The 25317-nt window shown below is 49.0% G+C and overlaps 1 protein-coding gene across 1 annotated transcript; it reads left to right on the forward strand.

Moving 5' to 3' along the window:
- The first annotated feature begins 212 nt into the window (after window positions 1-212).
- prkcea (protein kinase C, epsilon a) lies at window positions 213-25248 on the forward strand. The gene is made up of 16 exons (XM_084669852.1): window positions 213-475; window positions 570-1330; window positions 8679-8742; window positions 16296-16455; window positions 16628-16662; window positions 16776-16864; window positions 16964-17093; window positions 17271-17413; window positions 20035-20134; window positions 20265-20437; window positions 20688-20861; window positions 21021-21175; window positions 21802-21940; window positions 22115-22303; window positions 23271-23417; window positions 23778-25248. Exons 2-16 carry the CDS (start codon window positions 986-988, stop codon window positions 23922-23924), a joined length of 2190 nt encoding a protein of 729 aa, XP_084525978.1. The 5' UTR covers window positions 213-475; window positions 570-985; the 3' UTR covers window positions 23925-25248.
- Window positions 25249-25317: the final 69 nt, after the last annotated feature.

Raw genomic sequence — 25317 nt, forward strand, 5'->3', positions numbered from 1 at the left:
ACACACACACACACACACACGAACACACACCCTCGGCCCGCGGGTGAATTCCATCCTCCCCCCTCCCATCCCTGTCCTTCTCGCGCACAAACACACCTCTCCCCCATCTGCACACAGTCACACACTATCCTATTCGACAGAAGGGGCAGGCGGCGCGTCTGACGCGTTTTGCGCATTTCCTGAAGCTCGCGCTCACTCACGGATTCAGGAGAGGGACGGGAAACAGAACAGGAGGGCGCGCGCAGGAACAGAGAGAACGAAGAGGGAGCTGCGCTAATTGTTCAGTTTGTTAGCTGCAAGACCGCACAGAAAAACGTAGCACGCGCGGACCAACATCGCATTACCTATAAAATCAACCGAAGAGATTAGCGGATTTGAGCTGAGGCACAAGACAGAACACGGATCCCGGATGGCTAGGCGCGGCTGCTCGCGCTTTCTTCCACCCTGACCCAGGAGAGACGGCTGCTCTGTTGAGGTAGTCTCCAGTGGTCAGACAACCATAAATGCCCCGCTAACCGTGTTTTCGTCACAAGGTTTCTTCAGCCACTACAATCTCTTTCACGCTACAGCTATTTCCGTTTAACCGGGATCCTGTCTAGCGCACCGGACAGACTGTAAACAAACGAGCGGAACTCCATCCCGAGCCGGTTGGCGCGAGAAGGTTTGGAAGAAAAATACCTGGCGTGTGTTGTGGTCCTACTAGATTTCTTCCTTTTATCTCTGCCGTGTTCATTGATGAGTTTTGTACATGACTGTAGGATGACTGAGAGTCCAAAATACCGAATTGAACGCTGGAATGTAGCAGGAGTATGTATGTCCATCTGATGCAGTGACTGCTCAAACAGCCATCAGACTCCCTCCACATACCAGGACACACACAGCTTACAAACTACACACACAGTGACACACACACAGAGACACTCACAAACACCCCCCCCCCCCCCATACAAACACACACACACACCCGCACCACCACCTCCGGGCCATGCCTGTGTTCAGTGGTCTGTTGAAGGTGCGCGTGTGTGAGGCTGTGGACCTGAAGCCCACTCCCTGGGCACTGCGTCATGCTGTGGGGAAGAGTGGCTCCTTCCTGCTGGACCCCTACCTGGCCCTGAACCTGGACCAGGCCCGGCTGGGCCAGACCGCCACCAGGACCAAGACCAACAGCCCGGCCTGGCACCAGGAGTTCTGCACCGAGGTCCGCGAGGGGAGGAGCCTCGAGCTGTCAGTCTTCCACGATGCGCCGATCGGATACGACGACTTTGTAGCCAACTGTACTATTCAGCTGGAGGACCTGTTGCAGAATGGGACCAGGCACTATGAGGACTGGGTACGTGTGTGTGTGTTGTGTCTTAGGTAAAGGTAACCTGTGCTGCATCAGTAAATAGTCATGTTCTATCCTATATCCAGACCTGGATGAACTGTACTGTATTAGAACTGGTAGACACCTGGACCCCCAGCTGAGACATGTTTGTGTGTGTGTTTCGAGTCCCCTGAGTGATACCTGTGGCAGAGCAAGCGGTGGGCAGGGTCTTGTTGATCTGGACAGACACTATATAGCAGCTCTGGAGAACACACAGCACCCCAGGCCTCTCCTGGCCTCTCTTCTCCTGGTCTCTCTTGGCCTCTCCTCTCCTGGTCTCTCCTGGCCTCTCCTCTCCTGGTCTCTCCTCTCATGGTCTCTCTTGGCCTCTCTTGGCCTCTCCTCTCCTGGTCTCTTCTGGCCTCTCCTCTCCTGGTCTCTCCTCTCCTGGTCTCTCCTGGTCTCTCCTCTCCTGGTCTCTCCTGGTCTCTCCTCTCCTGGTCTCTCCTGGTCTCTCTTCTCTTGGCCTCTCCTCTCCTGGCCTCTCCTCTCCTGGTCTCTCCTGGTCTCTCCTTTCTTGGCCTCTCCTGGCCTCTCCTCTCATGGTCTCTCCTCTCATGGTCTCTCCTGGCCTCTCCTCTCCTGGTATCTCCTCCTCTCCTGGCCTCTCCTCTCCTGGTCTCTCCTCTCATGGTCTCTCTTGGCCTCTCTTGGCCTCTCCTCTCCTGGTCTCTTCTGGCCTCTCCTCTCCTGGTCTCTCCTCTCCTGGTCTCTCCTGGTCTCTCCTCTCCTGATCTCTCCTGGTCTCTCCTCTCCTGGTCTCTCCTGGTCTCTCCTCTCCTGGTCTCTCCTGGTCTCTCCTCTCTTGGCCTCTCCTCTCCTGGCCTCTCCTTTCAGTGTCCTGGCTGACTTGCTCCTGGTGTCCCTGGGACCTAGGGTCTGCTCTAGTGATTGTGATTATGTAACACGTAAATACACACACCTCGGGGCGTTCTGCTCTTCCAGGCAGTGTCCCAGTGTGAGGTCAGTTTGTATAGATCGCTCCACTGATTGACCACAACATTGATTATCCAGCCTGGTTAGGTCAATACATCTGCCCTACGGTGCTCTCCCCTCGCTCTCTCATCCCTCGCTCCCTCGCTCACTCCCTAACCCCCTCGTTCCTTCACTGCTGAACTCCATTCCTCACCTCTCCTTTCCATGGTGTTCCCCTCCTTCCTCTCTCTCCCTGTCGTAGCTTCCTCCTCCTATCTCTCTCTCTCTCTCTCTCTCTCTCAATTCAGCTTTATTAGCATGACAGTCATTTCAACCGTAGTGCCAAAGCAAGACGCACAATAACAGACAACCATACATCAACAACACCAAAAACAACTCAAGGAACGACAGTCAGTATTGTCCGGAACATGTGGTAACAACAAAGTGTCAAGAACAGAAAACAACAAATCGAAACAAAAATAAAAAATAGCTACATTGAGATGGACAACACATATTACAAATAGAGTTTCAAGGCTGGTCACATTACATTCAGGTTTTCCCTGATTTTCATGCTCTTTTAGAAATCGCCCAGATAGGGGGGCTGTGTGTCCCTCCCCTAAGAGTAGTTTTAGCTTTTCATCATCCGACAGTGTGGTGAACGATGGTACAAGGGATTCAAATTTAACAAAGAAATGCTGTCTGGTATTTTTGTACCGTTGGCAGTGTAGTAGAAAGTGCATCTCTGTCTCTACCTCACCTGCAGTACAGTGGCCACACACTCTGGACTCTTCCGGTAACCAGGTTTTCTTATGTCTGCCTTTCTCAATGGCCAGACTGTGGTCACTGATCCTGTATTTAGTCAAGATCTGTCTCTGTTTTACGTCTTTTACAGTATGAAGATATTTAGCCAATTCATAGTTTCTGTTTAGGGCCCGATAACAATTTAGTTTGTTTTGTGTTTTGGTCTGGTTGTTCCAATGTTCCAGATAGGCCTTTTTGGTTTGTTGGACAATTTGGTTCACTCTGATTGGTGATTGTGAAGTAGTGCTGATCTGAGATGGGGCAATGTTAGGTGTTGGTTGGTTGATTAGTCTCATAACCAGCTGACTGAAAGGACTCTTTTGGGGGTTCAATTCTTGGGTGTTCAGTGCTTCAAATTGCAGAGTATCTTGGGGACTTAATTTGAGATGTATCCAGAATTTTAGTGGTCTTTTTTTAATGTTTATAATTAGTGGATATAGGCCTAATTCTGCTCTGCATGCATTGGTGGGTGTTTTCCTTTGTATATTCAATATAATTCTACAGAATTCAGGGCCTCTATTAGATGTTTGTCCCATCTCTCTCTCTCTCTCTCTCTCTCTCTCTCTCTCTCTCTCTCTCTCTCTCCCTGTCGTAGCTCCCTCCTCCTGTCTCTCTCTCTCTCTCTCTCTCTTTCTCTCTCTCTCCCTGTCGTAGCTTCCGCCTCCTGTCTCTCTCTCTCTCTCTCTCTCTCTCTCTCTCTCTCTCCCTGTTGTAGCTCTTTCCTCCTGTTTGTCTCCCTGCTGTGTGTCCAGCCTGTGGACTAGCAGGGGTTAAATGATTTATAGGGGTATGATGCTTATTAATTGTTTCAGTCTGTAATTGAGATGCTCTCTGGAGCCTGTCCCCATGGTGACACCATAGCCACTCTCCTCCTCCTCCACAGAGAAAGAGGGGGGGGCAGTGAAAAGTGAGATTTAGGGGGGTGCAGGAAATAGAGAGATAGAGGGGGATAGAGAGATAGAGGGGGATAGAGAGATAGAGGGGGATAGAGAGATAGAGGGGGATAGAGAGATAGAGGGGGGGCAGGAAATAGAGAGGGGGGATAGAGAGAGAGAGAGAGAGAGAGAGAGAGAGAGAGAGAGAGAGAGAGAGAGAGGGAGGGAGGGGGGGAGCAAAAGAAATGTGCGATGATTGTTTGCATGTGACGGTACGGTAAGGTCATACTGAGATGAATGCTCAAGGGCTCTCCTGTAACCCAATAATGGAACAATACTGAGGTTTGAACACACACACACATGCACACACACTAGCCTGAAGTGTTACCCAGAGAGCCACAATCAGAGGCTGCCTCTGGCTCGTTACTGTGGCAGGATGCCGGGTAGTGACATCATTAGCCCCACCCCTCAGTGTAGAAGTAGGGCAGACTGGGCTTAAGATGCCCTGGCACATTATCACCACGGAGACGAGTAACACGCACACACACACACACACACACTCACACACACACACACACACACACACTGGACCAAGATGCCCAATCAGGTCATCATCCCTGTGTGTGTGTGCTTCTCTACGGTGTGTCATGCATGGCCTTAGTGAAAGGAAAGAAATAGGGTGACATTTGAGAACGTATTCAGCAGGTGAAACATACACTCTCTTTTTCTCTCTCATGGTCTCTCCCTCCTTCCCTCCCTACCTACCTCTCTCCCTCCCTCCCCCCTCCTCTCGCTCTCTGTCCTAACTGTTAACCTAAGATCAATGACAAAAGAAAGTATCGCTTTCTCCCATTCTATGTTCTTAGTGTGTGCCCCCCTGTATCACGACTGGCCCGAGGGCCTGTCACTCAGGGTTATCACGCAGGGGCGGGGTTTTCTCGGGAGAGCTCCAATCAGAGGGTCCCAGGGCTGACCCAATCCTACTCCACTTACATGATTAGCCGTCTGTGATGTTATATTAAAGATGCATGACTCTCACACTGTCTCACTCAGCATGGCCTCTGTCTGTGTGTTAGTGTGAGTGTGAGTGTGTGTGTGTGTGTGTTTGTGTGTGTGTGTGTGTGTGTGTGTGAGTGTGTGTGCCAATGCCTGGACGACTGAGTGAAAGAGAGACACTGAGTTATCTCTGTGCTCAAATTAGTCTTTTGACAGATGGACGTGGGAGGCTGTCACTGAGAGAGAGAGAGAGAGAGAGAGAGAGAGAGAGAGAGAGAGAGAGAGAGAGAGAGAGAGAGAGAGAGAGAGAGAGAGAGAGAGAGAGAGAGAGAGAGAGGGAGAGAGGGAGGGAGGGAGGGAGGGAGGGAGGGGGGAGGGGGGAGGGGGAGGGGGAGGGGGAGGGGGAGAGACCATGAGAAAGAAAAAGAGAGAGGGGTGGCAAAGAGAGAGAGAAAAAAAGAGACCACCAGAGAGAGAGAGAGTGAGAGAAAGGGCAGAGTTTGAATAGGAGCAAAGGAAATGGACGTGCAGGGAGTGGAAGGGGTAAAGAAGGTATGTGTACACAGTAGAAAGGCAGCGTCCACATGGTGAACGTAGTGTATGACAGTGTGTGTGTGTGTCTCATAGAGAGAGCAGGAGGAGGAGAGGGCTGAGCTCTGATGTGTGGGTAAAGATGACCTCAGACTGAATCCTACTTTAGGTTCCCTAGACACCCGACACACACTGATAACCTGTGTGTTTGAGTGAGAGAGAAAGAGGTGATCTGTCTCTCTGTCTCGGCCCGTATCAGTGTTCTAATTGGACTAGCCAGATTAAGGAGGTGAACTAGATTTGAGAGGCCTTCTCTTCCTTGTGCTGAAACAGGTTGGACAGACACACAGGGATGCTTCCAGCCTGGATTTCCCTGTGAGCGTGTGTGTGTGTGTGTGTGTGTGCGCGAGTGCACGTGTGTGTTTGTCTGAAAAGCTCCTTGGGTGATATTAGAAAGGAAAGGCCCAGAGTCTCAGTTTATGATAGTCCTGATGTGTTCTTACACAAGCTGCCATTAGTAACTGCACAGTACAGGTTACCTGGGAGGGAGGGGGGCTAGAGTATGTGTATGGTTAGTGTGTATGGTTAGTGTGTGTGTGTGTGTGTATGGTTTGTGTGTGTGTGTGTGGATAGTGTGTGTATGGTTAGTGTGTGTGTGTGTGTGTGTGTATGCTTAGTGTGTGTGTATGGTTAGTGTGTGTGTGTATGGTTAGTGTGTGTGTGTGTATGGTTAGTGTGTGTGTGTGTGTATGGTTAGTGTGTGTGTGTGTGTATGGTTAGTGTGTGTGTGTGTGTGTGTGTGTATGGTTTGTGTGTGTGTGTGTGGATAGTGTGTGTATGGTTAGTGTGTGTGTGTGTGTGTGTGTATGGTTAGTGTGTATGGTTAGTATGTGTGTGTGGTTAGTGTGTGTGTGTGTGTGTATGGTTAGTGTGTGTGTGTGTATAGTTAGTGTGTGTGTGTGTGTGTGTATGGTTTGTGTGTGTGTGGTTAGAGTGTGTGGTTAGAGTGTGTGGTTAGTGTGTGTATGGTTAGTGTGTGTGTGTGTGTGTGTATGGTTAGTGTGTGTGTGTGTGGTTAGTGTGTGTGTGGTTAGAGTGTGTGGTTAGAGTGTGTGTGGTTAGAGTGTGTGGTTAGAGTGTGTATGGTTAGTGTGTGTGTGTGTGTGTATGGTTAGTGTGTGTGTGTGTGTGTGTGTGTGGTTAGAGTGTGTGGTTAGAGTGTGTGGTTAGTGTGTGTGTGGTTAGAGTGTGTGGTTAGAGTGTGTGGTTAGAGTGTGTATGGTTAGTGTGTGTGTGGTTAGTGTGTGTGGTTAGAGTGTGTGGTTAGTGTGTGTGTGGTTAGTGTGTGTGTGGTTAGTGTGTGTGGTTAGAGTGTGTGGTTAGAGTGTGTGGTTAGAGTGTGTGGTTAGTGTGTGTGGTTAGAGTGTGTGGTTAGAGTGTGTGGTTAGTGTGTGTGTGGTTAGTGTGTGTGTGTGGTTAGTGTGTGTGTGGTTAGAGTGTGTGGTTAGAGTGTGTGGTTAGAGTGTGTGTGGTTAGAATGTGTGTGGTTAGAGTGTGTGGTTGCACTGTGTTGCATAAGAGGATCTGCTCCTATCCCAGAGCTTAGTCAAGGATTTAAATTTCTGTTTCTCTCTCCGCCTCTGTCTCTATCTCTCCCTCCCTCCCTGTCTATCTCTGTCTCTCTCTCTCCCTCTTTTTCTCTTCCTCTCTCTCTCTTTCTTTATCTCTCTCTCTCTTTCTCTCACCCTTTGTCCATTTGTCTTCCCCTCTCTTACCCCCCTCTCCTTTTATCTCACTTACCCTCTTTCTCTCTCTCTCTCTCTCTCTCTCTCTCTCTCTCTCTCTCTCTCTCTCTCTCTCTCTCTCTGTCTCTCTCTCTCTCTCTCTCTCTCCCTATTCCTGTCTCTCTACACTCTTTCGTTCTCCATCCTCCTACATCTCTCTATTTTTGATCATCTCTCTTTAATTGCATATATATGAAGGGAGTGATGTCACTAGTGGATGGAAAGATGGGATTTATCTATCTAGTACAGTTATTAGTGCATGAATATGTATGTCTATCTGTGTGTGTGTGTGTGCGTGTGTGTGTGTGAGAGAGAGAGTTTGTTTCTATATGGGTAGCTGTCACACACACCAGAGTGAGGGCTGATATTCCAGCTGTTGCTGGATTAGGCAGCACCATCCTCTGGTGTCTCCTAGATTAAGTCCTCCCCTGCAGATAGCTGTGGGACTCAGATAGCAGCAGGCTGTCACCAGCCAGCCCTGGCCCTGCCTGACCCTAGCCAGCTAGCCTGCTCTCTGCCCCTGACCCTAGCCAGTTAGCTTGGTCCCTGCCCCTGCCCCTAGCCAGCTAGCCTGCTCCCTGCCCCTGCCCCTAGCCAGCTAGCCTGCTCCCTGCCCCTGACCCTAGCCAGCTAGCCTGCTCTCTGCCCCTGCCCCTAGCCAGCTAGCCTGCTCCCTGCCCCTGACCCTAGCCAGCTAGCCTGCTCTCTGCCCCTGACCCTAGCCAGCTAGCTTGGTCCCTGCCCCTGACCCTAGCCAGCTAGCCTGCTCTCTGCCCCTGACCCTAGCCAGCTAGCCTGCTCTCTGCCCCTGACCCTAGCCAGCTAGCCTGCTCTCTGCCCCTGACCCTAGCCAGCTAGCCTGCTCTCTGCCCCTGACCCTAGCCAGCTAGCCTGCTCTCTGCCCCTGACCCTAGCTAGCTAGCCTGGTCCTGGGGCTAACCCTGGGGGAGGAAGGGGATGTGGTGAAGGGTTGAGAACTATTATCTTTTGATTGAGTCTGTGTCATGTGGTGGGTTGGTGAGGGTCCAGTTTACACTTGTAATACAATCAAAAGGAACAACAATGAATACCCCTCTCTCTCTCTCTCTCTCTCTCTCTCTCTCTCTCTCTCTCTCTCTCTCTCTCTCTCTCTCTCTCTCTCTCTCTCTCTCTCTCTCTCTCTCTCTCTCTCACTTTCAGTCACCAAATTCTAATGCTTTATTGGCACGTTAAGACATATTTCAAATATTGTCAAAGAAAACATGTAGAGCATAGAGATTCATTGATGTATCTAAATAAATATACATATACATTTATGTATGATGATATTTATGACACATTCTATTATAATATATTCTGTTATTATATATGGTCATTACAAAGTGTGAAACCCACATGAAAGAAGTAAGGTCGGTCCATATGCTGTGTCTGTAGGTGGACCTGGAGCCAGAAGGGAAGGTATACGTGGTCATCGACATGTCGGGGTCGTCCGCTGAAGGTAAGCACGTTGACAAGTCTGCACAGGTCACTGCTACTTGCACTCACAAGCCTCCCCAAGGTTCAAGGGTCACCTTGTAATTTCTGTTTATAGTGGCTCTATCAATAATGTACACATTTAGTCTATACCCCCCCCCCTCCCCACACACACTAACATGCATATACACATACATGGGGGTGTGGGGAGGGGGGGGAGGGGAAGTGGGGAGATTTGGACAGAGAAAGTGGGACAAAGGAAAGATGGGGTCAGAGAGAGAGAGAGAGATGATACCAGAGGGAGAGGACTGTAGGCATTATAGTCTTAAAATAGAAGGTGCAATAGAGCTGTGGATTACATCACACACACACACACACACACGGACCCCACCTTCCTTCCTGGCCGCCCCCTCTTCAAGGCGATTGGCTGTAGTCTGCTGATCTCTCAGCCCCCTCTTGAACTCATGGGGCTCATTGCGTTCATGTTAATGTATGCTTATATATGCGGATACATGCAAGTGTGTTTGTGTATGCAGCTAGCAAGTGCAGGGGGCGTCAGAAGGAACGAGAAAGAGGATGCAGGGGGGGGGGGGGAGGAGGTATTTTTAGCAGGTTTGTTCCTGGTGCAAAATCTGTTCTGAGCAGCTCACGGGCTGCAGCCTCCTCTCCTTATCTCTCCTCTCTCTCTCCTTATCTCTCCTCTCTCTCTCCTTATCTCTCCTCTCCTCTCACTCTCCTTATCTCTCCTCTCTCTCTCCTTATCTCTCCTCTCTCTCTCTCCTTATCTCTCCTCTCCTCTCTCTCTCCTTATCTCTCCTCTCTCTCTCCTTATCTCCTCTCCTCTCTCTCTCCTCTCTCTCTCCTTATCTCTCCTCTCTCTCTCCTTATCTCTCCTCTCCTCTCTCTCTCCTTATCTCTCCTCTCACTCTCCTTATCTCTCCTCTCACTCTCCTTATCTCTCCTCTCCTCTCACTCTCCTTATCTCTCCTCTCTCTCTCCTTATCTCTCCTCTCTCTCTCCTTATCTCTCCTTATCTCTCCTCTCCTCTCTCTCTCCTTATCTCTCCTCTCTCTCTCCTTATCTCTCCTCTCTCTCTCCTTATCTCTCCTCTCTCTCTCTCCTTATCTCTCTTCTCCTCTCTCTCTCTCCTTATCTCTCCTCTCTCTCTCCTTATCTCTCCTCTCTCTCTCCTTATCTCTCCTCTCTCTCTCCTTATCTCTCCTCTCACTTTCCTTATCTCTCCTCTCCTCTCTCTCTCCTTATTTCTCCTCTCACTCTCCTTATCTCTCTCCTCTCTCTCTCCTTATCTCTCCTCTCCTCTCACTCTCCTTATCTCTCCTCTCTCTCTCCTTATCTCTCCTCTCCTCTCTCTCTCCTTATCTCTCCTCTCTCTCTCCTTATCTCTCCTCTCCTCTCTCTCTCCTTATCTCTCCTCTCTCTCTCCTTATCTCTCCTCTCCTCTCTCTCTCCTTATCTCTCCTCTCTCTCTCCTTATCTCTCCTCTCACTCTCTCTCTCCTTATCTCTCCTCTCTCTCTCCTTATCTCTCCTCTCTCTCTCCTTATCTCTCCTCTCCTCTCTCTCTCCTTATCTCTCCTCTCTCTCTCTCTCCTTATCTCTCCTCTCTCTCTCCTTATCTCTCCTCTCTCTCTCCTTATCTCTCCTCTCACTCTCTCTCTCCTTATCTCTCCTCTCTCTCTCCTTATCTCTCCTCTCTCTCTCCTTATCTCTCCTCTCCTCTCTCTCTCCTTATCTCTCCTCTCTCTCTCTCTCCTTATCTCTCCTCTCACTCTCCTTATCTCTCCTCTCACTCTCCTTATCTCTCCTCTCCTCTCACTCTCCTTATCTCTCCTCTCTCTCTCCTTATCTCCTCTCCTCTCTCTCTCCTCTCTCTCTCCTTATCTCTCCTCTCTCTCTCCTTATCTCTCCTCTCCTCTCTCTCTCCTTATCTCTCCTCTCACTCTCCTTATCTCTCCTCTCACTCTCCTTATCTCTCCTCTCCTCTCACTCTCCTTATCTCTCCTCTCTCTCTCCTTATCTCTCCTCTCTCTCTCCTTATCTCTCCTTATCTCTCCTCTCCTCTCTCTCTCCTTATCTCTCCTCTCTCTCTCCTTATCTCTCCTCTCTCTCTCTCCTTATCTCTCTTCTCCTCTCTCTCTCTCCTTATCTCTCCTCTCTCTCTCCTTATCTCTCCTCTCCTCTCTCTCTCCTTATCTCTCCTCTCTCTCTCCTTATCTCTCCTCTCACTTTCCTTATCTCTCCTCTCCTCTCTCTCTCCTTATTTCTCCTCTCACTCTCCTTATCTCTCTCCTCTCTCTCTCCTTATCTCTCCTCTCCTCTCACTCTCCTTATCTCTCCTCTCTCTCTCCTTATCTCTCCTCTCCTCTCTCTCTCCTTATCTCTCCTCTCTCTCTCCTTATCTCTCCTCTCCTCTCTCTCTCCTTATCTCTCCTCTCTCTCTCCTTATCTCTCCTCTCCTCTCTCTCTCCTTATCTCTCCTCTCTCTCTCCTTATCTCTCCTCTCACTCTCTCTCTCCTTATCTCTCCTCTCTCTCTCCTTATCTCTCCTCTCTCTCTCTCCTTATCTCTCCTCTCCTCTCTCTCTCCTTATCTCTCCTCTCTCTCTCTCTCCTTATCTCTCCTCTCTCTCTCCTTATCTCTCCTCTCTCTCTCCTTATCTCTCCTCTCACTCTCTCTCTCCTTATCTCTCCTCTCTCTCTCCTTATCTCTCCTCTCTCTCTCCTTATCTCTCCTCTCCTCTCTCTCTCCTTATCTCTCCTCTCTCTCTCTCTCCTTATCTCTCCTCTCACTCTCCTTATCTCTCCTCTCCTCTCTCTTTCCTTATCTCTCCTCTCACTCTCCTTATCTCTCCTCTCATTCTCCTCTCCTCTCCTCTCTCTCCTTATCTCTCCTCTGCTCTCTCTCTCCTTATCTCTCCTCTCCTCTCTCTCTCCTTATCTCTCCTCTCTCTCTCCTTATCTCTCCTCTCTCTCTCCTTATCTCTCCTCTCCTCTCTCTCTCCTTATCTCTCCTCTCTCTCTCCTTATCTCTCCTCTCCTCTCTCTCCTTATCTCTCCTCTGCTCTCACTCTCCTTATTTCTCCTCTCTCTCTTCTTATCTCTCCTCTCCTCTCTCTCTCCTTATCTCTCCTCTCTCTCTCCTTATCTCCTCTCCTCTCGCTCTCCTCTCTCTCTCCTTATCTCTCCTGTCCTCTCTCTCTCCTTATCTCTCCTCTCACTCTCCTTATCTCTCCTCTCTCTCTCTCCTTATCTCTCCTCTCCTCTCTCTCTCCTTATCTCTCCTCTCTCTCTCCTTATCTCCTCTCCTCTCTCTCTCCTCTCTCTCTCCTTATCTCTCCTCTCTCTCTCCTTATCTCTCCTCTCCTCTCTCTCTCTCCTTATCTCTCCTCTCTCTCTCCTTATCTCCTCTCCTCTCTCTCTCCTCTCTCTCTCCTTATCTCTCCTCTCCTCTCTCTCTCCTTATCTCTCCTCTCTCTCTCCTTATCTCTCCTCTCTCTCTCCTTATCTCTCCTCTCTCTCTCCTTATCTCTCCTCTCTCCCTCCTTATCTCTCCTCTCCTCTCTCTCTCTCCTTATCTCTCCTCTCTCTCTCCTTATCTCTCCTCTCCTCTCTCTCTCCTTATCTCTCCTCTCCTCTCTCTCTCCTTATCTCTCATCTCTCTCTCCTTATCTCTCCTCTCCTCTCTCTCTCCTCTCTCTCTCCTTATCTCTCCTCTCTCTCTCCTTATCTCTCCTCTCTCTCTCCTTATCTCTCCTCTCTCTCTCCTTATCTCTCCTCTCTCTCTCCTTATCTCTCCTCTCTCTCTCTCTCTCCTTATCTCTCCTCTCCTCTCTCTCTCCTTATCTCTCCTCTCCTCTCTCTCTCCTTATCTCTCCTCTCTCTCTCCTTATCTCTCCTCTCTCTCTCCTTATCTCTCTTCTCTCTCTCCTTATCTCTCCTCTCCTCTCTCTCTCCTTATCTCTCCTCTCCTCTCTCCTTATCTCTCCTCTCTCTCTTATGTACTCCCATATCACTCTTTCGTCGTCAAATCAAACACATTTGATTTATATAGCCATATATGAGTGATGCCCCCCTCAATTTTACTTTGGTCCCGTGATAATGGCTAGATTGAACGCCTCTGAGCACTTAGGGGCGGCATATATTTTCGTCCGTGGAAAAAAGTTAATTTCAGGTTGGATATCCAGCAGATATTCCCCATTTAAATGAGGAGAGACCAGGGATGAGTGAAGTTATATTTATTTTACAAAAGATGCTGGATTTAACAAAAGGTGTTTGGTGCTTAGACCCCATGGGGAAATGAATGACCAATGGGCATCAGCCCTGCAGCCGGAGAGAGTTCCCCCCATGGAGTCCAGACAGCGGCGGCAGCTGCCGACCCAGCTGGACAAGCCGAGAGGTGGAGGGTCGCTCAAAGTGGCAGCATGGACAAACTAAACAGGGAGAGAAATGTTTTTAAAGGCACGGCAGCAGGATGATAGGCTAGCGGAGGAGGCAGGTCTGAGTAGCAATGACACATGTTGCACACCCTTTGGTTTGTCCATTTTCATCTCACACATTTTTATATAAATTATTTGTATAATAATTTGTGTGACCTACTAACCTCTAAACTTTTTCTTACTGTCCGTGAATTAGACTTATATAAAAAATCACACCAATTAGTTACTTCAAAGTGTCTGGTTCACCAGAAATTCCAAGAAGGGTTACTGTGCCGATAAAACAGTCTAATATGAATACAAGTATTCACAAAAAAACTGTTTTAAAATAGGGTTCGAAAAAATAAGTCAGTTCCGGCTTCGGTTTTTGTCAAGTGCATCCCAAATTTTATATAATTGTATATAATTTTAAATCATTTTATATTTGGTATTTGGTGCATCCATACCCTTTTCACAAGCAATGTTTGAGAGCGCTTCACATACAACCATAGAACTGAACCTAAACCAAGCTAACCCCTCATTGATGACAAGGAAAAACTCTACTATGGTAAGAAACCTTGGGAGGAGCAGTTCAGTTAGGGATCCCCTCCTCCAGAGACGGTGGGTGACAGAGAGGTGTAGACCAGAGGGCTGACAGAGAGGTGCAGACCAGAGGGGTGACAGAGAGAGGTGCAGACCAGAGGGTTGACAGAGAGGTGCAGACCAGAGGGTTGACAGAGAGGTGCAGACCAGAGGGGTGACAGAGAGTTGCAGACCAGAGGGGTGACAGAGAGGTGCAGACCAGAGGGGTGACAGAGAGAGAGGTGTAGACCAGAGGGGTGACAGAGAGAGAGGTGCAGACCAGAGGGGTGACAGAGAGGTGCAGACCAGAGGGGTGACAGAGAGGTGCAGACCAGAGGGGTGACAGAGAGAGAGGTGCAGACCAGAGGGGTGACAGAGAGAGAGGTGCAGACCAGAGGGGTGACAGAGAGGTGCTGACCAGAGGGGTGACAGAGAGAGGTGCAGACCAGAGAAGTGACAGAGAGGTGCAGACCAGAGGGTTGACAGAGAGGTGCAGACCAGAGGGGTGACAGAGAGTTGCAGACCAGAGGGGTGACAGAGAGGTGCTGACCAGAGGGTTGACAGAGAGAGGTGCAGACCAGAGAAGTGACAGAGAGAGGTGCAGACCAGAGGGGCTCTCCTCAAAACCTTCCCTCATTCACCACGTTTTTTTCAACTAGTGTTCCTCTCCTTTTCCTTATCCTCTCTTTCGTCTCTCTCCTCTCTCACTCTTCTCTCCTCTTCCTCCCTCTCCTCCCCTCTCTCCACCCCTATTCCTCTCCTTTCCCTCTCCTCCCCTCTTCTCTCCTCTCTCCCCTCTCCTCCCCTCTTCTCTCCTCTCTCCTCTCTCCTTTCTCTCCTCTCCTCTGTCACCTCTTCTCCCCTCTCCTCCCCTCTTCTCTCCTCTTCTCTCCTCTCTCCTCTCTCCTTTCTCTCCTCCCCTCTTCTCCCCTCTTCTCTCCTCTCTCCTCTCTCCTTTCTCTCCTCTCCTCTGTCACCTCTTCTCCCCTCTCCTCCCCTCTTCTCTCCTCTTCTCTCCTCTCTCCTTTCTCTCCTCTCATCTGTCACCTCTCCTCCCCTCTTCTCTCCTCTCTCCTCTCTCCTTTCTCTCCTCTCATCTGTCCCTCTCTCTCTCCTCTATCCTCTATCCTCTCTTTTCTCTTTTCTCTCTTTCTCTCCTTAGCTACCTCTTTTTCCATTCTCCTCTCTCATCCCTTGCTTGCCATGTATGTTTGTGGAAAGGTTGGATGTGTGTGTGTGTGTGTTACTTGTGCCCTCATTGAATTGCTGTCCTGTGATTGGACAGCAAGTGTTCCGTGAGTTCAGAGTACGATGGTTTCCACGGCAATCATTCTTACCTGCCGTCATGCCTCATATAAGCCCACCCCTCGGGTGTGTGTGTGTCCTGAACAGATGGATAATGTATTATGTAAAACACAGTGATCCCAGTAATGGACTGTTTAGCTGCTTTGCTTTCTTTTGCTCTCTCTCTCTCTCTCTCTCTCTCTCTCTCTCTCTCTCTCTCTCTCTCTCTCTCGCTCTCTCTCTCTCTCTCTCTCTCTCTCACACACACACAGCCCCTCTAGACTGACTTTGTCAGATGGAACTGTGGGCAGCTGAGCTGGAAGCACCTTGCAGCTCAGCCTAGAAAGAGAGAGGATGGAGGGAGAGGAAGGGAGCTCTGGAGAGACAGAAAGTAGGGCAGAGAAGAGAGGAGAGTGTGGGAGGGAGAGTGGGAGAGTGGAGGGGGCTGCCTTGTCTCAAGGTGTCCTGGCAAGGCGCTTCATTGTTCCAAGAACCGGAAGGTTCCCTGTGTGGAGGCAGTGAGAACATCCTCATATTCTGTCCTCCGTCACGGTGCCCACACACACCTGTAAAAATAGGATGAGCACACAAACAGTACAGTACACACACACTCTCACGCACACTCTCACACACACACACACACACACTCACATACACACTCACACACACACACTCTCATGCACACTCACACACACATACACACTCACATACACACTCACACACACACACACACACACACTCTCACGCACACTCACACACACTCTCACGCACACTCACACACACATACACACTCACACACACACACACACACACACACACTCTCATGCACACTCACACACACATACACACTCTCACGCACACTCACACACACATACACACTCACACACACACACACACACACACTCTCATGCACACTCACACACACACTCACACACACATACACACTCACATACACACTCACATACACCCATAATCTTAACTGCAGTACTTGTTTGTTTCAAATGTAAAGTGCGTTACCGATGCAATCAATTATTATTATTATTCACACTTTCTCACCCACTCACATACAAACGCTTTCTCTCACACACACACACACACACACACACACACACTCACACACACACGCACACACACACACACACACACACTCTCTCACACACACACACACGCACACACACACACACACACACACTCTCACACACCCACACACACGCACACACACACTCACTCCTCACACCCCTCAGATTAACTGTCCTCTCTTGTTTGACGGGTTTGCCTCAGCAACCAGTGAGAATGAGGAGCGAGTATTCCGCGAGCGGATTGGTCCTCGGAGACGACAAGGGGCGGTCCGAAGGCGTGTCCACCAGGTGAATGGACACAAGTTCATGGCGACCTACCTACGACAGCCTACATACTGCTCTCACTGCAGAGACTTCATCTGGTACGACACACACACAGCCCTTCACTCCACATCGCCTACAGCCCCCTCTGCTGGCAGTTTTGAAACAAACAGGAAATTACACTTTTTAACCTTTTACTGAACTAAACCTGAGAAAAATCACTCTGTTGTAAAGATGTTAACTTTGTGTGTATGTGCGTGTGTGCTTCTGCAGGGGAGTTTTGGGAAAGCAAGGCTACCAGTGCCAGGGTGAGTCACTGCATCACTTTCTAAATCTTCAACATCATGTATCAGCCTATGAGCTCTCCACAAGACCAGACAGTCAGGTGAGAGTGTGTGAGGCTGTCCTTTCTTCTCCTTAGTGTGTACCTGTGTGGTCCACAAGCGCTGCCATGAGCTCATCATCACCAAGTGTGCTGGGATGAAGAAGCAGGAGGAGACCCCCGATGAGGTACACACACACACACACACACACACACACAGTGATGTAGTCCAGTGTGAGGTGTGGAGCTGTGCTGGCTGCACTCCTGCAGCTTGTGTGTTCCTGCAGGTGGGCTCTCAGAGGTTCAGTGTGAACATGCCCCACAAGTTCAGCATCCACAACTACAAGGTCCCCACCTTCTGCGACCACTGTGGCTCGCTGCTCTGGGGCCTGATGAAGCAGGGCTTGCAGTGCAAGGGTGAGCACCTGTGTGTGTGTGTTTGTACGTGTGTGTGTGTTCCTGTGAGAGATGGAGAGGCAATCAGTGCGTGTGACAGAGAGAGAATGTGTGTTTGCGTGTTCTTTTTCATATTACAGTCATGTGAAACTGGTGGTGTGTGTGTGTGTGAGTCTAAAGTGTGTGTGTCTCTTCTAGTGTGTAAGATGAACGTGCACCGGCGCTGTGAGGCTAACGTGGCTCCCAACTGTGGCGTTGACGCCAGGGGCATCGCCAAGGTCCTCGCCGACATGGGCGTGACTCCCGACAAGATCTCCAACACTGCTCAGCGCAGGAGGAAGGTATGCCTGGCACACACACACACACACACACACATGCTGTCATTACTAAGACATTAAATGTTACACCTGCTGGTGAAAAGGTCCACGTGTCGGCAGTCTTCAAATCGATAGAATCCCAAAAAGGTATTTTGTTATTTTCTTAGTTTTTTCACTTTGACACTAATATCAGAACATTGGTGTCCTTTTTCAAAACTCTAGATACAAAACTCGAAACAGTCGTTACTTGTAACACAGACTGTCATATGTTCAAAGCATAGCATTGTATGTTCATATCTTTAAGACACCTTGCGCATGCAGAATCATTAGTTCAAAAAATGAATTAATCATGAAATACCATAGGAGCATTTACTTAGATCATCCACACAAAAGATACTGATAGTTTCACCATGTAGTTCTTTGTACAATCAGTATTGTACTACAAAATATGTGATACATGTTTCATAAGATACTACATCACCATAAATGGACTAAGAGAGAATACTACAGACAGTGGAGTCATTGAGCAAAATCAGAAAAGTATTGATGAAATACAATCAAATTACAAAATGTCTTTGTTTTTTTTGTATCAAAGCAAACATAATTAGCTACAAAAGAAAACTATGCTACCGTATGTAAGCATGTACTGCAGTGTTCCTCACCTGGCTCAAAAAACAAACAAACAAAGCAAAATAAAGGATTGATTACTGTCCTATATTTCCATCACCCCTGTCTTGTGGATTTGGCCACAAGTTTTCATTCACATCGCAATAGATGTTTTCATTTGACAAACATCTCAGAAAAATCTCCGGGCATGGTGAATCCAGGCCTGACACTGGTCTGCCGTGATGTAATTGCATGCCTCATCCATGGCCTGGAGAAGAGTAACTTGTTCATGAGGATGTCCATCATACACCTTCCACCTCCATGTGGAGAACAATCCTCAATAGGGTTGAGGAAGGGACAGTATGGGGGCAAGTACAAGGCTGTCAATTGACAAAGCAATTACAGTACAAGGCCCGCATACCTACAGGTGCTGCTGGTTTTCAAATCTGAAAACATGTTGGTTTAGTCCAATTTGTTCATGTTTCATAGCATTCTCATTGTATACTGAAACATTCATGTTCTAAACTTGGAATATTGTTTGTCCATTTCTATAAAACTATGCAGTAAGAGAAATGCAACAATTATTTTGAGCAGTAGTATCAATTGACAGTTAGATCATTGTAATGTAAGAAAATGACATTTCAGATGTTATGTGTGAATTGCATTTAAAAATGGTGATACTTTGATGTTTAGTTGTGTTATTTGGAACAGATGATTACAGTTCAATGACCACATGATCTAAGGTTTATGTGTAATGTATCCAAGCAATTGAAAATTCTGTTAGCGTTTTGAAAAATGTGCATTTTGATCATCAGTTGTGAGTTTTGTGTCTAGAGTTTTGAAAAAGGACATCAAGGTTCTGAAATTAGTGTCAAAGTGATTGTAAAAAACTGTATTACAAAAGTTTGAGTTTTGGAGAAGTCTCTCAATATAAAAAGCAGTTTTAGGATAACTGAATACTCATTTGTCCTCAAAGCAGGCTTTTTTAGGCTTCTAGTTGGGGCATGGAAGCTGGGCTTCAGATTAATCAGCATTGTAGGTTTAGTTGGCTGTTGTTCCTTAGTCTCGGTCAAATCAACAAACATCTCTCTGCTGGGAAGACAATCAACAATGGACATAAATGACCATGACCTACATGGGGACTAAAATACCATCCCCTGTCACATTTAAGTCTGACAAAGATGATGATGATATTGATGTTGTTGGTGGTGATGATATTGATGAGGGTGATGGTGGTGATATAGATGTTGTTGGTGGTGATGATGTTGTTGGTGGTGATGATATTGATGAGGGTGATGATGATATAGATGTTGTTGGTGGTGATGATATTGATGAGGGTGATGGTGGTGATGATATTGATGAGGGTGATGGTGGTGATGATATTGATGAGGGTGATGGTGGTGATGATATTGATGAGGGTGATGGTGGTGATGATATTGATGAGGGTGATGGTGGTGATGATATTGATGAGGGTGATGGTGGTGATGATATTGATGAGGGTGATGGTGGTGATATAGATGTTGTTGGCGGTGATGATGTTGTTGGTGGTGATGATATTGATGAGGGTGATGATGATATAGATGTTGTTGGTGGTGATGGTGGTGATGATATTGATGAGGGTGATGATGATGATATAGATGAGGGTGATGATGATGATATTGATGAGGGTGATGATGATGATATTGATGAGGGTGATGGTGGTGATGATATTGATGAGGGTGATGGTGGTGATGATATTGATGAGGGTGATGGTGGTGATGATATTGATGAGGGTGATGGTGGTGATGATATTGATGAGGGTGATGGTGGTGATGATATTGATGAGGGTGATGGTGGTGATGATATTGATGAGGGTGATGGTGGTGATGATATTGATGAGGGTGATGGTGGTGATGATATTGATGAGGGTGATGGTGGTGATGATATTGATGAGGGTGATGGTGGTGATGATATTGATGAGGGTGATGGTGGTGATGATATTGATGAGGGTGATGGTGGTGATGATATTGATGAGGGTGATGGTGGTGATCTCTCTGCAGCTGGCTCCAGGGCAGGATCCTCCCCAGTCTCCTCCAGACCTCTCCCAATCAGAGGAGAACAGCTTCAGCCAAGCCCCGCCCACCTCGCCCTCACAGCAGGGTAATACACACACACACACGCTTGTCCACACATGTGTACGCACACAGGTGCACACCTCCACACACACCCACAAACACACACTGGTCTAATGTTCTCTGTGTGTGTGTGTGTGTGTGTGTGCTGGCTGCAGAGCTGGCAGAGTTGGCTCGTCTGCACCAGGTGCTGTCACTGGAACAGCAGGGGCCAGATCACTCTTCCTCCTCCTCCTCTACCTCAGCCGGGCGGGAGAACGGGCAGGGCCAGAGGAGGAGCCTCAAGGACTTCCTCTTCATCAAGGTCCTGGGCAAGGGCAGCTTCGGGAAGGTGAGGAGGGAGGGAGGGAGGGAGGGAGGGAGGGAGGGAGGGAGGGAGGGAGGGAGGGAGGGAGGGAGGGAGGGAGGGAGGGAGGGAGGGAGGGAGGGAGGGAGGGAGGGAGGGAGGGAGGGAGGGAGGGAGGGAGGGAGGGAGGGAGGGAGGGAGGGAGGGAGGGAGGGAGGGAGGGGAGAAGGGCTGCACGGGGTCCAGGGGAGTCCAGGGGGAATGCTCACGTCTCTCTGGGTCTCTGTCCCTGCAGGTGATGCTGGCGGAGCTGAGGGGCACTGAGGAGGTGTACGCTGTGAAGGTTCTGAAGAAGGACGTGATCTTGCAGGATGATGACGTGGACTGCACCCTGACGGAGAAACGCATCCTGGCCCTGGCTCGCAGACACCCCTACCTCACCCAGCTGCACTGCTGCTTCCAGACACGAGTACGGACACACACACACACGCACGGGCACACACCCTGCTTATTGAACCCACACATGCACAGCACAGACATGCTCACGTTTTGTGCTCTCTTTTTCTCTATCTCCCTCTCTCCTCTCTCCTCTCTATGCTCTCTCTCTCCTCTATCTTTCTGTTTTCAGGACCGCTTGTTTTTTGTGATGGAGTACGTGAATGGGGGAGACCTCATGTTTCAGATCCAGCGCTCCAGGAAGTTTGACGAGCCGCGCTCACGCTTCTACGCCGCCGAGGTCACTTCTGCGCTTATGTTCCTGCACCGCAACGGCGTCATCTACAGGTAAACCCCTGACCCTAACTCTGACCTCTAAACCCCTGACCCCTGTTCCCAACCCCTAAACCTGAACTCTCTCCTGTCGACCCGTAACTCAAGACCTCTAAACCTGAATTCTTATCTCAAACCCTTTTACTCTCAACCCCTAACCTTGAATGCCATGTCATGTTTAAAATAGGGTAGTACAACAGTAACACAAATCAAATGAGTTTATAGACTAACCTTTGAAAACAAATGTACTATTATATGTGGGAGACTGTTATATACCTGGGATAGTGTTATATGTGTTCCTGACCTTTACTTTGTTATGTATGCCTCCTTTCTTTTTCTCTTTTCCTCTCTCTTTTCCTCTCTCTCTCTCTCTCTCTGTCTCTCTCTCTGTCTCTCTCTGTCTCTCTCTCTGTCTCTCTCTCTGTCTCTCTCTGTCTCTCTCTCTCTCTCTCTCTCTCTCTCTCTCTCTCTCTCTCTCTCTGTCTCTCTCTCTCTCTCTCTCTCCCTCTCCCTCTCCCTCCCCCTCTCTCTCTCTCTGTCTCTCTTTGTCTCTCTCTCTGTTTCTCTCTCTGTCTCTGTCTCTCTTTGTCTCTCTCTCTCTCTCTCTCTCTCTCTCTGTCTCTCTCTCTCTCTCCCTCCAGGGATCTGAAGCTGGATAACATCCTGCTGGATGCGGAGGGCCACTGTAAGCTGGCTGACTTTGGGATGTGTAAGGAGGGCATCATGAACGGTGTTACCACCACCACCTTCTGTGGCACGCCTGACTACATCGCCCCTGAGGTAGGCCCCGCCCAGCCCCGCCCCCAGCCCCCCCCAGCCCCGCCCCCAGCCCCTGACAGTAGCTGGAGGAACTCTCCAACACACTGCTTCCTGTCCCCTAGCTAGAGAACGCCTGCACCCTTTGGGCGCCTCCTCAATGGAGCGTGTAAATGGTGTGTGTGTGTGTGTGTGTAGATCCTGCAGGAGCTGGAGTACGGAGCGTCGGTGGACTGGTGGGCTCTGGGGGTGCTGATGTATGAGATGATGGCGGGACAGCCCCCCTTCGAGGCGGACAACGAGGACGACCTGTTTGAGTCCATCCTCCACGACGACGTGCTGTACCCCGTGTGGCTGAGCAAGGAGGCCGTGTCCATCCTGAGAGCGGTGCGTGCCCACTCCTGCAGACACTCCTGCAGACACTCCTGCAGACACACATGCAGACACTCCTGCAGACACTCCTGCAGACACTCCTGCAGACACTCCTGCAGACACTCCTGCAGACACTCCTGCAGACACTCCTGCAGACACTCCTGCAGACACTCCTGCAGACACTCCTGCAGACACTCCTGCAGACACTCCTGCAGACACTCCTGCAGACACTCCTGCAGACACTCCTGCAGACACTCCTGCAGACACTCCTGCAGACACTCCTGCAGACGCTCCTGCAGACACTCCTGCAGACACTCCTGCAGACACTCCTGCAGACACTCCTGCAGACACTCCTGCAGACACTCCTGCAGACGCTCCTGCAGACGCTCCTGCAGACACTCCTGCAGACACTCCTGCAGACACTCCTGCAGACGCTCCTGCAGACACTCCTGCAGACACTCCTGCAGACACTCCTGCAGACGCTCCTGCAGACGCTCCTGCAGACGCTCCTGCAGACGCTCCTGCAGACGCTCCTGCAGACGCTCCTGCAGACACTCCTGCAGACACTCCTGCAGACACTCCTGCAGACACTCCTGCAGACACTCCTGCAGACACTCCTGCAGACACTCCTGCAGACACTCCTGCAGACACTCCTGCAGACACTCCTGCAGACACTCCTGCAGACACTCCTGCAGACACTCCTGCAGACACTCCTGCAGACACTCCTGCAGACACTCCTGCAGACACTCCTGCAGACACACATGCTGTGTGACGATCCCAGGACAAACAATCCCACTTAGTGTCTCTCCAATAATTTTTTGTGTGTGTGTGTGTGTGTGTGTGTGTGTGCATGCATGCATGCGTGTGTGTATCTCGCGTGGGTGTGTATGGGTGTGTGTGTGTGTGTGCATGCATGCGTGTGTGTATCTCGCGTGGGTGTGTATGGGTGTGTGTGTGTGTGTGTGTGTGGGGGTGTGTGTAGTTTATGACGAAGAACCCAGCCAAGCGTCTGGGTTGTGTGGTGACCCAGGGGTGTGAAGAGGCCATCAAGGGTCATCCCTTCTTCAAAGAGATCGACTGGGTGCTTTTGGAACAGCGAAGGGTTAAACCTCCCTTTAAACCACGCATAGTAAGTGAAGCACACACACACACGCGTTCTTCACAATCACAGTTAGTCTGTCTACAATTTTGCGTTTTGGATGAACGTGTGTGTGTGCGCACGTGCCTGTGTGTGTGTGTGTGGGCACGTGCACGTGCCTGAGTGTGTGGCTGACTGAAACAGAATATAACCGACAGTTTCCTCTTTCCTACCGTGAGAAAACTGTTCTGTGTCCTCTGGTTGACAGTCTTATTGTTCTCATTGTCTTCCTCCCTCCTCTCTCTCTCTCTCTCTCTCTCTCTCTCTCTCTCTCTCTCTCTCTCTCTCTCTCTCTGTCTCTCTCTGTCTTTCTTGGTCTCTCTCTCTTCCCCTGTTTTCTCCCCTGTGTAGAAGACAAAGCGGGATGTGAATAACTTTGACCAGGACTTCACCAAAGAAGACCCTGTGTTAACCCCCACTGAGGAGGTCATAGTGAGGCAAATCAACCAGGAGGAGTTCAAAGACTTCTCCTACTGCGCAGAGGACACACAAACCTAGCACACACACACACACCAAGTCACTCTTTTACTTTATAGCTATTGGTTGTTGTTACTTTTAAAATATTATTTACTGCGTTGTTGGTGTTTGTGTTGCCTGGCTTTATTATGAATACACACACATGCACTCTTGTAGCAGTCACACACACACACACACACACACACACACACACACTGCTTCATGCCCTCAGGCACCTGGACCCTGGGTGTTAGGGTGACAGCTATATATAGCCATGTTGGTCTGTATTGTGTTGATATTGTTTGTGAGTGATGCTGTGTGCAGCATGGAGAAGCCCCCTATCTCTGGTACTCTTCTGATTATTGTGTACCAGTTAGGGCCAAATACCCTTGTGCAATACCCTGACTATATATATATGAATATATATATATATAATATATACAGTATATTTTAATGTTTTTCTTTTTTGACTGGCATTGTACTTTATTGGTTTCTTGTATGACTGAAGCTGTATCCTATTGGTTCAATTTACTTTGTACAGTTCCTGTCTTATGTGACATTTCCTCTGTGGTTAGTGCTGGCCATGACTGAATCAAAGTTCTGGTCTGCCGTAAAGACCAGCTCATTCTCAACGTCTAACACGTCCAATCTGTCTCTGTCTGTCTGTAGAACGTGGACAGGACAGAGAGGACAGGCTAGCTTCCTGTGAGCGTTGCTGAAATAGCTCCCCAGGACACAACCATTCATAGACTTGGTTCTGGGGTCGAATCACTTCCATGGATGCCGTGGTGTGTCTGTTTTGTGCTGTATGTGTGTGTCATGTTTTGAATGTATTTGGTCTGTTCCATTTCTGGTCCGTGTCACTTGCTGTAGCACCTTCGTGTTCTGAGCGGGGGTCCTCCTCAGGATCTAGCAGCCAAAACCTCTCAGTGTCTGCTTTTCTAACTCGCTTTTTAAAGAATATTTATCTTTCTTTGCTCTCTTTTTTATCGTGACAAGTATCTGGAAATATATGTGGCGTACAAGACAATACTCTACTTTCCTACACGACATTGTAGCTGTGTTCATTTAGTCAGAGGTCATGTGAAAACAAACCAGCAGCAGAATTAGGCCTACCTCTTATTTTTTTCTTTCATACACACACACACACACACACACGCTAAGACTGTTTGCGCTTCATTGTGTCCAGTGTTCTGAGCAGAGCTGCTTGGCTCCAGTGTGCAGTAGTCAGAGTGTAGTGACGCTTCAAGCACACGGGTTACATCTGTTTCTGGTCACACTATTTTACTCCGTGCCAAAATGTAGTGTAACAGCAGGACTGTCCTGTCTGGTCTGCTTCCTAATAAACATTGAGCTGTCTACATAACTCCTCATCTCTCTCTCGCTCTCTGGCTCCACCTGCCTCCGTGTGATATTCTTTGAGCCTCCTCTTAAG

Source organism: Hypomesus nipponensis, chromosome 13 (assembly GCF_054491055.1).
Source record: "Hypomesus nipponensis isolate SF chromosome 13, ASM5449105v1, whole genome shotgun sequence".
In the NCBI taxonomy this organism is placed as follows: Eukaryota; Metazoa; Chordata; class Actinopteri; order Osmeriformes; family Osmeridae; genus Hypomesus; species Hypomesus nipponensis.

Bases quoted from the DNA above. Each gene is read 5' to 3' on its own strand.
- prkcea (XM_084669852.1), top strand. From the start codon at position 986: ATGCCTGTGTTCAGTGGTCTGTTGAAGGTGCGCGTGTGTGAGGCTGTG. The intron at 20,135-20,264 runs GTAATACACACA...TGCTGGCTGCAG, and splicing joins CACCTCGCCCTCACAGCAGG to AGCTGGCAGAGTTGGCTCGT. The intron at 20,438-20,687 runs GTGAGGAGGGAG...CTGTCCCTGCAG, and splicing joins GCAAGGGCAGCTTCGGGAAG to GTGATGCTGGCGGAGCTGAG.